The sequence below is a fragment of the Poecilia reticulata genome, linkage group LG8, assembly GCF_000633615.1.
Source record: "Poecilia reticulata strain Guanapo linkage group LG8, Guppy_female_1.0+MT, whole genome shotgun sequence".
Lineage (NCBI taxonomy): Eukaryota > Metazoa > Chordata > Actinopteri > Cyprinodontiformes > Poeciliidae > Poecilia > Poecilia reticulata.
In genome coordinates, this window is record NC_024338.1 from 2529097 (window position 1) to 2547005 (window position 17909).

General features: G+C 38.0%; 1 protein-coding gene across 2 annotated transcripts in view; it reads right to left on the reverse strand.

Moving 5' to 3' along the window:
- LOC103468161 (carbonic anhydrase-related protein 10-like) overlaps positions 1-17909 on the reverse strand; it is a 90566-nt gene that overhangs the window by 25123 nt on the left and 47534 nt on the right. For both annotated transcript variants that reach the window (XM_008415047.2, XM_008415046.2), the window contains exon 3: positions 15874-16016. In XM_008415047.2, coding sequence (XP_008413269.1) covers positions 15874-16016 — 143 coding nt within the window. The remainder of the gene's footprint in view (positions 1-15873; positions 16017-17909) is intronic.

Sequence of the window (17909 nt, forward strand, 5' to 3'; positions counted from 1 at the left end):
ACACACATACACTTATACAGTGACTATCAAAAGTATTCACACCCAACCACAAGCATAAATATATTTCATAGGAATTTAATGTGACAGACCAACACAAAGCGATATGCTACTGTGACATCGACAGAAAATTGTACATGATTCAAAACATTTTCTACAAATAAAAAAAATAAAAGTGATGTGTTGCTAAAGTATTGGTATGGAGTAATAATAGAAGAGAGGATCTGTTATTTTGTCTGGGTGAATGCTGGTATTTGGAGTCTTGATGCTACAATCTTCTCTGATATAAAACTCTAAATCCTTAAAAGGAAAAAAAAAAATCGGATGGCTGTAAAAGTAGAACTCTAAACAAGCTCTGGCACATCTGGAGGGTGAACAGCGTATGTTTTTATTGCAGGGTCTCAAATTTTTCTTACACTCAGTTTTGGGGATAAAATATTAATCATTCCTCCCAGTTCAAAGCACTGAACAGATATATTTTATTACTTTCACCAAATATTATTTAACAACACTGTTCGCATGCCTGCTCCCTGCTATTCGTTGTACTAAATCAAGTGCATGAATACACACACATGTACGCGCACGCACACACACGCACACACACATACACAAATGTCCCCTCTTGGCCGGAGGGTCCCCTGTTGGTGAGTGTAAAACGATACGAATGTCCCCTGTTGGATAGGTGCGTAAGTGCACACACACGTACACCCACACACACACGCACCCACGCACACACACACACACACACACATTCCATGCTGTAATTATTCATAAAAACAAAAAGAATCCAGAATTAAAAACCTGCGTGTAGAGAACCAAATACAGCCTCGTTGCTCCATAGAATTTAAAAGGCAAAGAACACAAAGCTGTTGCTGCCCATCAGTCTGTAAAGTCTGCAAGGCCTTTTTCCAAATAAATTGGAATCCATCCATCCCCGGAGAGAAAGATTAGACACAGGAGGAAAAATATTTAGGGATATTGCCAATGCGTTGAGGCAAAACGATGATAATCAACAGACCCCAGAGCTCCATTTCAGACGCTACACATCTCAGTATGTGAAATGTTTATGAGGGGCCATTTATTAAAACACTGAGCAAGTATAGCCTGGTTTAGAACGGTGGAAGGACAAAGTGTTTGCAAAGTTATAACAAAATAAAGCTTTAGATTTATGGAACAATGTTCTTTTTACAAGTATAGATGTTTGGCCATAATACACTGTACAACGGCAGCCCATCAGTATAAACATCTGAAAGCTAATGCAGAGCAGGGTGGTAGAGGTGTGGCATTCTGGAGACAGATGATCCGCCCTCTGACGTTTGGTCATCACTGCAGCTGCTCTGCAACACAGAGGCTGCAGAAAACAGTCAGGTGTTGCAAAGGCCTGATGTTAAATGGGCAATGTTACGTGTTTTTCAGGCACATCGGGCCATTTTCTAGCACAATTAAGTAACTGTTACCTTCAATTATTATAAAACGCTCTATCTATTAAATATAACATAAAATACATTTTGTCATTTCATAATTTAACGTCCTGAAATTTGGCCTCTGTCTCTTTAAGAAACTCCTGCTCTTTTTGAAACTCTGCCTTCAGGAAGTCATCACAACATGGCTCCTCTATTAACCCTTAAAAAACATCTTTACCAGCATTGAAAAATAGATCATATAATGAGCTCAGCAGACACACAGTTCCACCATAATGCAGGACAGTTCCCTGACCCTGCATTATAACATCATGTAAAGCTCAAAAAGTTGGTTTTACATAAAACTGTGCCTTTAAGACCTAATCCTCCCCAAGCTACTGCCGAGGAATATTTAGAGATCGGTAAAAGCAAAGGATTTGAATGCCATTACTTACAAATGTACGCTTTGTTGTTGATCACAGGAATCACGTTGTGAATAAAATGTTTACATGGCAGTTTTGCAAAATACGCTGATTTCAATACATCCAAAACAATCACCTCATTCTAGTGTCAAAACTTATCATGACATTGCCACGTTTCCATTAAGCAAATTTATTTTCAGACTTTCAATTTGCGGAATTATATGGTCAGTGGAAACGCAGCTATTGTAATGTGGTTAAAGGTTAAAAATGTCAAGGGGTGTGAACAGGTACTGACTGTACTTCCCTTCAAATCTTCACCTGGCTGCCTTTGAGTTAATATGTGCATGATTTCTCTTTTGTCTATAGTCACAGACTGAAGTATAACAAAGATTTCTTAGGATGACAGAAACCGGGAGTTGTATAATTCCTGCTGATTGGCCAAATGTGCAGCATTTGTCAGCTGGCTTACTGAAGTATTTACTATTATGGATGAAGTGAAGGACTCAGAGTGACACATGGTCAGATAACCTGGTATCATGCAGACTGTAATACATAAAGCTCAGGGTGTCCAGTTTTCTGTTTGACTCCTGGGTAAGGTGTCACAGTAATTTATAGATACACATCAGCATGTTTGCTCTTTATCCTTGATATCTTTTTTGCGACGCACTAACACATCCTTGCTGTGGAGATCTCCATCTCCCTCCTTTTCTCCTCAGCTCTTCCTCGAGCGTGTGCATGCAGGCCAGGACAGATGGCCGTGCAATGAGCTCTCACTCAGCAGATGCACACTAGCATTAATCATGAAATAAAATATTCAAATAGAGCTTTTAACTCTTGCGAGGCATGTGGGGCTTCCTGGAAGAAGTGGCTGATTATTCTCTCTTGATCATTTCAGATCAGCTGAACTTTTCATTTGAGTCTGATGTAAACAGCTCAGTTGAGGTAAGGTTGCATTATCAGCAAGACATTTGCCGTGAATAAAGTTTATTTATTTTTCATGACTATTATTTATTTATGCAATTTTTACCTTTGAGTAAGCAAAACAAAAATACACACAACGCTAAAAAAACAAAAAATATATATATAAAATAGAAAAAACTAAACAGAAATAGTCAATGGCAAGAACTCAGAGTGTAGACAAAAAAAAGTATGTATTGATAAGTGTCTAATAAATGCATAAGCTTATTATAGTTTCACTTTTTACAGGATCTCTTAAAAGAGCAATTAAACTAAAAAAATATCAAACATAAAATCCTGTATTTGTGGATAAACTAGGTTTTTGGGCATTTGTGGGAAAACGTTGTGTGAACATTTTGGATGAGTATTTATGAAGACTTTGCTCTACGGAGGAACTACAATCACTTTGTAGTATTTAGGAAATGTCAGAAACTAAATTAAAACCATTGTAAGCATCTTACCTGCATAATGTCTGTCAGGTTGGTGAGTAAACACCGACGGTAGAAATGAAAGCACTCCTCCACCAGGTTGTGCCAGGTGCGTCTCCGTGGAGTACGCCTGGCCTGGACTCAGAAAACGGGATAAGTGAAAATTCAGAGGAGGTTCATGGGTATACACATTTGCATATCTGGTTTCAGAAAACCAGGCAGCAGGAATCCTGAGTTGGTTCTTTTCTAGAGGAGCCTGTCGATGTTGGAACGCTAACCCTCTGCTGACATCTTCATCAGGGGGCTGATCAAACGGCAGCTAGATGTCTTATCATTAATATTTTCAAGCATTCCTGTTTTTTGCCACATCAATAATTTATCTCAGTAAACTTACACCCTGCACATTGCTCTTCTCAAATAGGACAAATTCTTTGTGCTGCACTCCAGTTTAACGGCAACAGGATGCTGCCAGGAAGGTTAGCGTGGCAGTTAAACGTTGAGGCCTTTGTGGCGGATGGGGATTTGTCACTCACCAAAACATAATGAGGTCATGACAAACTCTAGAGTTCAATCCTTAGTAGGTGTTTTTTTTATGTTATTATTATCACGAATAGCATAAATGTAGTTTTACTTACATTTTAAGTTAAAGCTGAGCTTTTTAGACATCATGATTTGGATGTTTGAGTCATTTAATTTCATTAAATGTTCCTTATTACCTAATGTGTTAATGCAGCAGTTATTAATATTTGGTTCAAATAAAAATCTCTCAACATCACAAGTGACAGTTTTCTACATGAGTTGGAGGATGGGACGTTTTTTCTGAGAATCGATCTCACCAGCCCCTGGGCGGGCTCTGCAGGGGCAGAAAAAGTAAAAAACATTTTATTCAGTTTTAGCAATAAGCTAGGATGCTAGCTTATTGCTAGCATCCTAGCAATAAGCTTACCACTCTCTCATAGTGGTAAGCATTCGGTCTCCACTTTGTCCCTGAAATGCCCATGCTGTAAAACATCTAGTAAGTATGCCTGTGAGCTTTACAATATCCAGTTATATGAAAGCTGAGCTGTCACCACAGGTGCTGTTGGCCTTTACTTTCTTACAATTTTGGAAATATAAAATAACACCTGCAGAGAGAATCTTCTTTCAGTTGAAGTTCATCACATTTTTTAGCTGGATGTTGAAAACGCTCATCTTTATCATTAAGATGAGCGTCGCAGGAGGACAACCTGTTGGTACTAGAATAAAAAGATGTTTGGAAAGAATTTTTCATTATCATCCACATAATTTGTTTTTGTTGGAAATATGCCAAAATGTTGTACTGCTGAGTTTTTGTTGGAACATGAAAGTCAGGTGTGAATATAAATGAACCTGCAGACCACAGTAAGTCAGTGTTGTGCTCTGGTTTGGATGGCTAATAAAATGCAGTTGTGATAAAAAACAAAACAAAAACAGAATTGAAGTACGGGCAAAAAATAAAAATAAAATGAAAAAAATAGCTGACTGTGCTGAAACCATCCCACACACGAAATCTATAAATACCCAGAAAACCTGGAAAATTTGGTTCAGTTGAGCCGGGAGCTCTGAGACAATCCCACACATTCCCCTGATAATTCCAGCCAGGCCGACTCAAAACACCAAAAACTCTGATCCACGGTGCAGTAAAGCAGCATGCAGCCTGCAGTCACACATCATGGTAAAGCTAATCAGACTACAGTGAAAAACCAGTGAAGCACAAGTCAGTGCAGGAACCCAGGAGGATTTTTAATTCCTGGTATTAAATGCTACTAAAATTCAAGTCCCTGATTTGAGCAAAGAGCAGAACCTCACTTTACTTTACTATGTGATTCTTAGGAAGTTCAGAGTATTATCCTTCACATGTTCTTACTTCCAATGGAACAAACACAACAGTGTGACCACAAAACCTTTTGAAGTTATGCAGAAAACCCTGGATGCATAACAGAATTCAAGGGTTTTGGTAATTGACTTGAACTCAAACATGATCACAAATGGAGAACCACATGGCTCAGAGTTCTTAATCTATTGATCAGTCACCGCAGTGATGGATCTTATTTAGTATTTTGAGACGGGTGTAAAGAAGCTCAGTTTTGCTGTTTTAAACAATCTCTCAAGTTCAAGCACGCTAAATAACAATATTAATTGTTAGCGATTTGTTAGACATAGCAAAGCAGCAGCAGTTTGCTATTGCTGACCGCAGCATGAGCAGAGCGAAACTATTACTGGAATGCAGGAGCACTGAGCTACGTTTAACCCCTAGCTATCTTAGTTTAGCTAGCGTTTAGCTTTTGAGGTAAACTGATATTTAACAAGTTTAAGGCTATTTTATATTGGTTAGTGAGAAGATGGGAAAGAAAAATATCCATAAAGCAGACCAGCTCACTTCACTGGACTGTCAGTAATTTAAATATTTATTGTATGAAATCTGAATAGTTTGAATTATTGATAGCTTCAGTCCTGTCTTGCTCTAAGGCCTGCTCTATTTGGAATAGTGTTAAGCCTAAACAATGGAAAGTCACAATTTCCAGCTCCAACAGATGTTGGGTGAAAGGTCCCAGTTTCATTCAGGAAAACCGTCTAGAGTCAGAGATGGTGATGGAAGAAAGCATCTTCTGTAGTGGTCTGTGTTGCAGTGGCTTTGACCAAGCTTTAAATCCACAAAGACACTTTGCATTATAGTCAGAGTTTTCCATGTTATGTTCTGCATTTAATGATGCATTCTTTACCTATCGTTCTGCATCGGTTCCACAGTAGTCCCCAGAGCAGTGCCAGACTTTTTTAAAACAGTCGCTGCCCAACAGATCACAGCAGAAGAGATTGAACTCTTCACAACAGATTAACAGATGATTTGCAGCTGCAAACACTGAAGGGTCTAAGCTTCAAGTAGTACACTTTTCTCTGTTCCTTCTTCTTGCAGACAGTTCAGCCTGTGTTTCAGCCTGCTGGAGGACTGAGGTATCCACTGCACACTCCCCCTCCACTTTTCACATGATGAAAATTGGTTTTGACACGTTTCTGTTACTCCTGAAATCCACATCCACATTGTTTTGTTGAGATTTGAGAGGAGATCATTATTTGTTTCACTGTTTTGAATCCAGAATGAGACATCAAGACCGTATCACAGAATCAACAACCTCCCAGGGCAGACATAGCAACTGCTGATTCCAAGGCTGACAGTCCCCACTGCCAAGAGAGAGAGAGGGCAGAGAGCTGACACACAGATCAGAAACTCAAGTTGTTTTTAAGGAATTGGCCATCAGCCATCTGACTCAAAGGAAGGCTCTCTACTGTCCTGCACCATAGACATAATATAAGAGTAGACCCCGCATTGGCTGCTCCGACGCAGGAAATACGGCGCCCATCTTGGAGCGGTATTTCACCTCTTACTTTGCTCAATCAAAACAGCAGAAGATGCCTCATCACTGAGGGATATTGTTGTTCGGATCGATGGACTATTGATGTGAGGGCTCCACAAACAACATTTCACAAGTAAGATGGACATATTATTGTGTATATTTTGTGATTGGAATATTACTTTACTGTATTTATGTCCATTGGCGAGATACCAGCTAACATTAGCTACAGTGCTTGGTGTAATACGGGGTTCAGCCCCTCTATGAAGGCTAACTGAGATTCCGTAAATCTAAAAAAATTAATTATTCTCTAACATTGACTAATATTATCTAACACAATAGCATACATTAGAAATGAAACAATATAACACATATCATAAAACTTATATTACGTGTTATAACATTCACCAGCAAAGTTTACACAGGTGGTAAAGACTATTATTTATATGTAATTCTCTCACTCTGTCAAAAGTAAGATACATCCCAAATCTTCCGTTTTTGTTTTGAAGGTTTCATAAAGACACAATGTGAGGAAGAAGAGGGAGATATCTATAAAGAGAGACGGATTCACTGCAGCACGGATGAATCTCACATCGGATTTTGGACTCAATCTCAGCTGCTGAATCTCTGAAGCTAGAACACGTCGGCTGAAAAACATATATATATATGTATATACATACATACATACATACATACATACATACATACATACATACATACATACATACATACATACATACATACATACATACATACATACATACATANACATACATACATACATACATACATACATACATACATACATACATACATACATACATACATACATACATACATACATACATACATACATACATACAAACATGTATCCAATATATATTTTTTAGTATTAATCATTTATTTGTGTCATTATTAATCATTATTTATTTGTGTTTGTATAGTTATATAAATATGTATTGATATTACTAAATAATTTATTAAATAAATTATGAACGGCTGTGTGCTCTGTAATATGCTCATCATACATCAGTATCAGAATATTCCATTCCTATTCTATTGTTATAGCCACTAAGCATATTTAAATATGCTGAACTATGTGTTAAAAACATACTTAAAAAATACAAGTGTTTATAAATGTAGCTTTGATAGATGTTTGAATACGGTTTCCAGTAACAAAAAAGCGTGTTATGATCGATTAAATGCGCTGATACGTCATTGTACCTGCTGAACACATAACGCTGAGTGGAGCAGTCGACCTCTCCAAGATGGCCGCCCTAAATCTCGTCAGCGACAATAGGCGAGAGCGGTCCATGAGGCGTCTATTCTTATATTATGTCTATGTCCTGCACTCTCATTAGGAACTATGGGCACTGATCAGCTGAAGACTAGGGAGGCCTGTGTCCTTTTGTGTTGATTGATCACTTTTTACTCATTCATGGAGCATCCTTCATAGAGAAGGATGATCCTTAGCTCTGTCCATTAGGACTACAAATATGATAGAAAGCAGCTGAGAATGGTTATTGTATTTTAACATAAAACTGAAAGGAGGGACTGAAAACAAAAAGCTGAGTAATGCAGCCAGCTAATACCAGCTCTTCTCCTACCTGCTGACGTGGCTTCATGTCAGATAGTCCCTATCTATTCAATGTAGGTTCCAGGTTTACATGCAGTGTTACATGCAGTGGTGTCTGCTTTTCCACCTGTACCCCCAGGCTGCCTTTGGGACGTAACAGATGGAAGACTGATTTTCTGAAAGACTTTACACCTGCAGCTACACACAGCATGTTGACCTTTATGATCCAACATGTGCTACATCCAACAAGCACAGATAACCTGACAGAGAGAGAGACGTTGCTACCAAACTACATCTAGATACATTCAAATTATAACTGTTTTCTGAAGAATATTAAAACAGGGTTTAAAAAATGGTTCAATTTTCATTCAAAGCTTTATCAAATTCTGCTACCATCAAGAACTCAAGTCTTATTTTGTGATATTTATGTATGTAAGATAAATAAAAGGGTACAAAGATTCATCTTGAGTATTTTTCATCTACTGTAATCATTTAAAAATAGGAACATGGTGTTAATATTCTATATTGGTTTAGATTCTCAGTCATCCAGGAAATGTAACATCCTAAGAGTTTAATGAACAGAAGCCAAATGACTCCTGCTGTTTTTTTTCAAGAAACAAAGTTAAACTGTCAAAGTAAAGCTGAGACTGAACGCCCGTTTTTTACCTTGGTTCACAGAAGCACTGCAAGTATCCTCAAACAAAACAACTCCAATTGCGAGTCAATGTTTAATGTAGTAAGAGTTATTAATGTTTCAACCGCCAGATGTCTGGGAGCCAATAAAAACCACGGTGGAAACAAAGTATCAACTCTGCCAGGCCAGAGTAAAGAACTTTTAATGTTTGATGGAAGAACAACTAGTCTGGCTGAAGATATTCAGATTAGAAATGCAGAGGTGGTGTTGCATCTCCTCTTCCTAACCAGCACAGTATAAACTGATCTTTGCAGACAGGAAGCTGGAGCAGCAGAGGAAGAACATGTGAGCTCATTGTCTCTCTCCTGCTGTTTACTGTTTGAATCCTGCCAGTCGGCTGGCAAATCTTGGCCCAGGCATTCAGTCTGTCAAGCTGTCTCCCTGCACTGTAGTTCTCCTCTAAAATTCAAACACAACGGAACAAAAATTCCAACTAAAAAGGGCAAAGGAAGGAAGTTATTAACACAGCTAAAAAGATGTACAGTAATTATACTGCACATCTTTACAGTATAAAGATGTACAGTTCACACCTTGCAGAAGTGTGAATAACTCTTGAATTTTTTCCACATTTTGTTGTTTTCACAACCACAAACTTCAAAAGGTCATATTTTTTTGGTTTTTGGAGGCAGATGGACTCAACATTTTTGGATGGTTTTTAAATAAATGTGTCCCAAAATACGAAAAGTGCAGCATTTATTTACGCTCCTACAGCCCAAAATCCACTGTAATCCTTTCTTAAATTTTATTTTCCTAATTTGTAAGCAGAGTTTATATGGGCATATTAGTCTCAGTATAAATGTAACAGTTCTGCTTCTGGCCTCAGAAATCTGTTAGAGAACAACCAGCATGAAGACAAAAAGAAAAGCTTGGGAGAAGTTTAAAGCTGCGATAGGTTTCTATATATACACCACAAACGAGGTCCTGGAACACATCAGCAGTGATAGTAGGCTGCGTTTCCATTCACCATATAATTGTGCAAATTGTATAATGAAAATAAATTTGCTTAACGGAAACACGTCAATTAAAAAAAAGAGACATGGTTTCTGATAAAACGTTTTTGTGTTAGGATAAGATGGTTTTTCAGCTGCATCACAATTAGCGTTGTGCGGATTTGCAATGGAAACATGTTATTCGCATCGCACAAGTCATGTGATCAACAACCAGATGTTACTACTGGCAGAAACAACGAAGAAGAAGATAGGAAATGGGAGGAGGATGATGATGATGGATGTTTTACTTTTTTTACTTATCACATGATCAAACTTATTTACGTGTCATTTTAATTACGTTTCTTATTTAATGGAAACACTGGCGATTTTGAAATTGTGTTTTTCAACATTAGTAGAATATGAACAAAGTTTTGCGTACATTTGTAATGGAAACGCAGCTATTGAGAGTGAAGGTCATGATCAGATACTCTAATGGAGTGTGAATGTAGTTTTTGATAGTAGACACTTTTAAGGTTTACTTTGGAGAAAATGGAAGTTCAAAAGCAGAAGAAATCAGATGTAGAGTGTATTTAGTTTTAATTGTTATTTAGTCCTGAGTTATTAATGCATGTTCAGAGGATTTCATCTTTCCATGCAACAAAGAAAAAATAAACAACTTCCTGGGGAGAAGCTGATGGATGAATCATTCTAGCAACCTGAGAGTATCAAATGTTTTTCACCTCATACAACCTTTCTGAAGATGGAAGAGCAAAAAGCAGCAAATCAGTAGCACAATCATTCATGAGGCTTACATGGAGACAAGATGAGGGTGAGATCTTTGCTGCAGATTTAATGCAGATCATATTTTTAGTGGATGTTTGAAAAATCTGCCGGCTTAGCTTCTGAACAGATAAACTGCTGTCTGTAAGCAAGAGTGCAGACAAAATGATTCAGTTTGCTCTTGCAAATAAGAGTTGCATTTTGTGGGAAATAAAAAAATAGAGAACAAAAACAGTCACAATAATTAACAGAGACGATGAACTAAATGGGATGAGTTTGTTGTGTGATAGTTCTAAGAACGTTCCTGTTTAGAGTGGAGGCTGATAAAGGAGAGGATAAAGGTTCTGTGGAGATAAAACACTGTTTTAAATGTAATACAATTCCATCAGCTAAATGAGCTCAGGTAAGAGTATATGTACACAGTGTTAAAAACATGAAAGTAGAATTGTGGAACATTCATGTGAGTAAATATGGCCATTAACATCTATCATCTGTAGAATAATTATGATGAACAGAGAAGCTGGTCAGAGTGGATCTGGATAGAGTTAATCCACAACAATTCAGGAAGAAAACTTGTTTTTTTGTTTGTTTTTTTCTCGTCTTGCCCCTCCTGCTCCAGAAGAATTCTCATGCCCCAGGAAAACCTCACACTTTGAAGAACCCTGTTCATGTGTTCAAATGTCCCAAATCGATATTTAGACTCATAATGTATGTTTGTGCAGTTCTTTTCCTCTGACAATTGACAACAGCTTTCAATCAAACACATTTATTTTATAGCACATTTCAGCAACAAGGCAAACAAAGTGCTTTGCATCATAAAAACACAATCATGCAAAGTCATAAAAAAACACAATATAGTCAACAATTGGGAAAACCGGAAACAACATTACTTTTTGATGAGTGCCATCATCAAAATCATGAACACATATCAAATATTTTGGCCAATATGATTCTAAAGCAACTCTAAACAGGTGATATTTTAGCCTAGATTTAAAGGAATTCAGTGTTTCAGCTGTTTTACAGTTTTCTGGAAATTTGTTCCAGATTTGTGGTGTATAGAAGTTGAATGCTGCTTCTCCATGTTTGGTTCTGGTTCTGGGGATGCAGAGCAGAACCAGAACCAGAAGACCTGGGAGGTCTGGAAGGTTGATACATCAGCAGTAGAACTTTGATGTATTGTGGTGCTAAAACGTTCAGTGATTTATAAACTAACAGTATTTTAAAGTCTGTTCTTTCAGTGAAGGACTGTAGAACTGGGTGATGTTCTCCATCTTCCTGGTTTTAATCAGAACACCAGCAGCAGCGTTCTGGATCAGCTGCAGCCTGAGGCTTGATTTCTTAGTCAGACCTGTGAAGACACTGCTGTAGTAATTAATGCGACTAAAGATAAATGCCTGGATGAGTTTCTCTAGATCTTGTTGGGACATTAGTCATCTAATCCTGGAAATATTCTTCAGGTGACAGAAGGCCGACTTTGTAACTGTTTTTATGTGGCTCTGAAGAGTTCATTACCACACATAGATTTCAGCCTGTAATAAGTGAAGCTGTGTGGAATCTGAATCATTCCTCTTTAGGTCCAAAGATAATAACTTCAGTTTTGTTTCTGTTGAGCTGGAGAAACAACTATTCGTTTCATTTTAATTTTACATCAAGTATTTTAACACATATTTTACCTCAAGTTTGTAATAAAATATTTCTGCATAGTGTGAGTCACGGAAACAATTTTCTGTATGCACATGTATAAAGTTCTGGCCATATTCAAACAACATGAGGCGCATTAAAATTGATGCATTTTCATTATAAATTAGACCAAACAGAGAACAGCTCCCTGGATTTGCATAGAACTCCACGTACATGAGCTCCGGTATAGCATCTCAGTAAACCAGATATTTCATTAGCCCAGCTGACCTACATTCTCTGCTGGTTTGGATTAGAGAGGCTCGACCTTCTGCTGTCGCTCTTGTGATTTCATGCTATCTTGTGTGAACAACTGCAGCCACAGCAGCCATGATGAGTCGCTCATGCTGCTTTCTGAGAACACAGTGAAGTTCAGGCCTGTGATACTTTAGAGCCCTCATCACAACAAGATGAGCTGTTAGAAACAAAGACCTGCTTAATGAGGTGTTCGTCAGAAGTGGTCTATAATTAACTCGTTACTGTGGACAAAATGGCTTTCATTCAGCCAAATTTGAAGCAAATAAAAAGGTCTTATTACTATCAGTACAAATATCATGCTTCCCTACGTTTCTGGAATGCTTAAATCAAGAGAAATAATAATAATTAAAATCTATATTTTTTTACAATTCCTGAATTTAGTTTGATTTTATTATGTTTCAGAAGTGGACTAAATTTCAAATGACTGGATGCGCCAGGTGGCCATCTGGACGCCAGCTGATTTTTCTCCACCACTATGATGTTTATTATTCGGCTTGAAGTTGTTTCAGGTGAGTACATCGGCTCTGTGCAGAGCGAGCTGCTGGTACCAAAGGAAAAATAAAGTTCATCTGTCTTCTTCACTGGAGCTGCATGACAAACTTTTGTGTTCCTCTGTGATTTGTTTTGGAGTAATTTTTTCAAGTTGAGCTATGATTCACACAAACATTCTGCATGAGTTCAAGTTTAAAGCAGTGCTGGATTTGTTCTGTATGGATGTGTATCAAACGGACAACTTTTGTACAATAACACCCTCAATTATTACTGTATTGTCACATAGCTATTAGTATATGGTTTGTAGGATTGTTCAGATTGTTTTTTGCCATTTTAAAAATTTGCTTTAGCAGCGATTGATACTTTTAGAAAGGATAAGTCGTTATCCTGTTGTTCTAACTACTGCAATTTATTTCATTTACATGCAAGTGCATTTTTAATCATTCCATAATCAGTGAAATCTATTGCTCTGTGAAATACAATTTTGTGGAGCAACTCAGACCAAACAATCTAAAATGGTTCTGTAGTAATATCTTCAGTAATACTCAGTTTTTTATGATTGTTTGCATCTCACTAAAGAAAGGCAGCAAATTTTGAAATGAATCACATTCTGAGAAATAGCTTGTTATTTAAGTTGGAGGTAGATTCATTCCCAGGTCCTAATTTTTCATTCTGACACAAATAAAAGGCAACATTATTAACATATAAAATTTATATTCAAAGGTTCAACACAATAGATTGGAGTAAATGACAATTTCCTGCCTTTCTGTGAAATTATTATGCTTCTCTAAGGATGTTTAGTTTAGTTTTACAGTTGCTAATGTTGCATTTGATCAATTTTGGAAGAAAAACCAAGTTAGAAAAACTGCTCTGTTGTTTAAATTATTCTTTAGGCATTTTTCCATAAATTTTCCGTTTTCAGTACCAAGTAGGTGATATATCTGCTGTAAAAATGATCTTCTTTTAAATTGTTGCTGTTATGGTATTAGCAGCTGCATGTCGGTGTAGAAAGCAAGATGGTCTTCAGTTTAGCCCCATTCCTTCTGTATGAAACGTGAGTGAATGACAAAACTTCCTCCTGTGTATCTATTGAGCTAACCGGTAATAAACCTTCAATGTGAAGGAATGATTGAGATGTTGATGATTTATTAGCTTTGTAATGGCCTGATAATTCGTCCATTCTTTGAAAGCAGTCTTTCAGTTGTCTGGTCATCATTGTGAAAGCAAAGTAAACTGTTACTTCACATAGCTACTGCTGATTATGAGACAATAAAATCTGTTCACTCATTCATTTATCTGAGGCTGGTTGTCAAGGGAACAGCCTCCCTTCCTCCAGCTAGAAGAGGGGTTGTTCCTCCTAAACGCACTCTTCAGGGTGACTTCATTATTAATCAAAGTCGTCCTGAAGCACAACAGAATTCCTAAATGGCATTTCTTCTAAAACAACATCCGCATACTCCAAGAAGTCTGGGTAATCTGAAGTGCTGTGTGGAGGTGTAGAATACTGCATGTTTTAGTATCGATACGATGCACGGCCATTATCACCAACACCGGTCCTGTATCAGCTATTTTACCCTTTATGGCCTAAATTTAAAATATCCGCCTGGATATGTTTGCTTATTTTAATTGTATGAATTTCTTTAAATGTCCTCTAAGTAAATACATTTGCCCATTTACCCAACTGTGCCTTTCAATGTCTAATTTATTTTCACAATTTACTGTCGATTAAAAGAGAGCCCTTCAGATTAATTTCACTCCCTGCTAAGGGGGGGATCCTTTAACAAAATTGTGTCATGGATCTAAACAAAATAAATCAAAGTTTATAGGTGTCTAAGCTGAAGCTGAAGTATTGATACTACCACACTAGTATCGATCTAAATCAGATTCCCTACTAAGTAGGGAAAACAGATTCTAATTGCTAATTGTTCATTGGCACCAAATTAGAATCTTCCTTCGGGAATCTTGAAACCACAAATAGTCAACAGTTTTACTCTGTGGAAAGAACTCCAACTTAGAGGCAGTCAGCCGTGAGTTTCTCAACACCTAAATACGTGGTCCACTCCAGAAAATGAGAGGCTGGGTACCACAGTCTAAACCGCATGCAGAAGTTATCCCTAATACACCTCACTGGCTCTGTTCCACCCAGAGAGGTAATGTTCCATGTCCCTTCAGCCTGATCCGTACTGGAAATCAGAACGGACGCTATGAAGGACTTGGCTGTGAGCCTTCTCGAAAAAACTTTCACAACAGTCATCATCAAGAGGAAGTACTCACATTTTTAATGGACAGGACAATAAAAAGAAAAGAAAACTACCATAAGTAGCTTCAAAATGTCATTTTCAACAAGAAAATAGAGAGTCTTTGTCTTCTTCATAGAGGAATTTATGTCATATAGTTACAATGGATTCCTCTGAAAAAGACTAAATGCCTCTGGATTATGGTGCAGTCAAACAGACCGCACATGAGGACACAGCTGAAGCTTTGGTTAGACACTATTTTTAATGAAGACAGTAGCTGTGCTTCCATTGACCAGATTGTTACACAATTTGATATTTTTTATTTGCTTAATGGAAACACCAATTAAAAAGAAACATTTGTTTTGTTGATCAAACGTTTTGGTGCTGGGATGAGGAATGTTTATTATGTGCACAAACTTATTCAGGTGTGATTTTAATTGCGTTTCCTATAAAATAGAAACACCAGAGTTGCACTTTTTTTTTTTTTTTTTTTACATTAGCAAAATATAGACAACGTTTTGTGTATGTTAGTAAAGGAAATACAGCTAGTGATTGGTTCTATTTTGAACTGCTGTGGTAAATTATGGCCAGCAGCTGGTTGAGAACAAACACTCCTCACACTTCACACTCAGTATTTCATGAGTTCTTCCATCCTTACCTTTCGTCCTCCTGTGTTCAGCCTCAGAGGGGTCAGGTGAGGGTCAAAGATCATGTGAGTGGTTTCTATGTCAATGGGGGACTGTCTCTTCCCGATGGCACACAAGTTCCAGGCCGAGTTGACCAGGCCCCAGAAGGACGGAACTAGTGAAGAATGAGAGGGAGACAGAAATAGAGATACATTTTCATTTCAGGTAAATCCAAACAGAAAGAACAGAGAAACTCAATTATGATATGATTGGAGAAAACAGGAAGCTGAGATCTTAATTTACTGAAATCCAATAAAAATAATAACAGTAACAGACAAACTATTGCTAGTTGCTCATCCATGGGATTAAATTATTTTTACTTTCCCCATCTGAGTGTCTGTGCTGCAGCACATTCAGCTTGAGATGAGATCAGATGTGCCGGGTGCCAAGGCTGTGCTGGAATCCATGTAGGTTTGCATTAATATAGAAAGAACTGAGTGGGAGTTGTAACCATTTTTACACCTAGTGTGTGAAGATGCAACAGAGCAGACCAAAACATTAGCTTAGTAAGGCAGGAAGGAGGAAGGCTTTCAAGAGATAGCAGAAATGAAGGACAGATGACAAAAACAGAATTTAGAACCATTTTTTAAAACCATTTTATGAACAAAACTGGAAAATGCTAAATTTGCAACTAGACATGTCTGCTAATAATAGGCTAAATCAGCAGTTTGCAAAAGATATTATCTTGCATTTTTGATAGTCAGCCATTCCTTACCCTTCATATTGTTTAACTTGTCCTAGCAGAAGAGTGGAAGGATTAAGCCTACCTAGTCTGACTGTTGGTCCACATACTTTACATCTGAATTAATGGAACTGTTGAAGCAGAAGATCAGCTGGAAAATGAGGCTCACTCATCACTGACCTCCTGGGCAGCAAAACCAGAGACAAGAGGCCAGACCCAACCAGTAGAGACATATTTGAACTTTGACATAATAGTTGTCTGACTGAACTGTAATAACAACTATCCATTGTTTGAACCTGCTTCTGTCACAATGTGATTTGTTGAGGACCCAAGTGCAGAGGCTTTCAGTGGAACAGAGTGACTTTAATGAAGAATAAACAATAGGAGACTGACAGAGATTATCGCTGGGAGAACAGGCAGCTCAAAAATAACAACCACAGAGCAACTAGCAAGTAAAGGTAACGAGAAGGAGGCAGAGAAAAACAGAGACCAGAGAACTAGGCATGCACAGAGGGGAGGTGGATAAGGAGGACATGGGGAACAGGTGAGGAAATCAGGTGATAAGTAACACCTGTTCCTGGCAGGCTGAAGGGACCAGAGGAAGGGAAACAAATGAACACAAATGGAGTTAAACAAAGGAAGGGAAACACCAATCTAATTTCACATACACAAATAAAAGGTAAGCAGTCAAAGAAGCTGAAGACACAAAGGAATAAACAATATGAAAGGATCCAAGTAAGTAAAAACCAAACGATCAAAACTGAAACACTCGACAATCATAGCTGCTAATCGCTGCAGGGATGTGAGAGGTGCGGGGCTTATCTCCATCAGTGAATTGGGCGAGAGGTGGGGTACACCCTGGAAAGGTCACCAGTCAGGACTAACAACCACACACACACACACACACACACGCACACGCACGCACGCACGCACACACACACACGCACACACGCACGCACACACACACACACACACACGCACGCACACACACACACACACACGCAGACACACACACATGCAGACATACACAGACACACACATAAGGGCAATTCAGAGAATTCAATTAAATGAACTGTATCTGTACAGCGCCAAAGCTCTTCACACTACATTCAGTCACTCACCCATTCACACACACACACACACACACACACACTGCTCTCAGGCTGACTGGCTCAGAGCAGTGAGGCTGCCGAGCAATGGGCTCACCATTCCACGCGCAAGTCACACCAACCAATCAATCAATCAATCAATCAATCAATCAATCAATCAATCAATCAATCAATCAATCAATCAATCAATCAATCAATCAATCAATCAATCAATCAA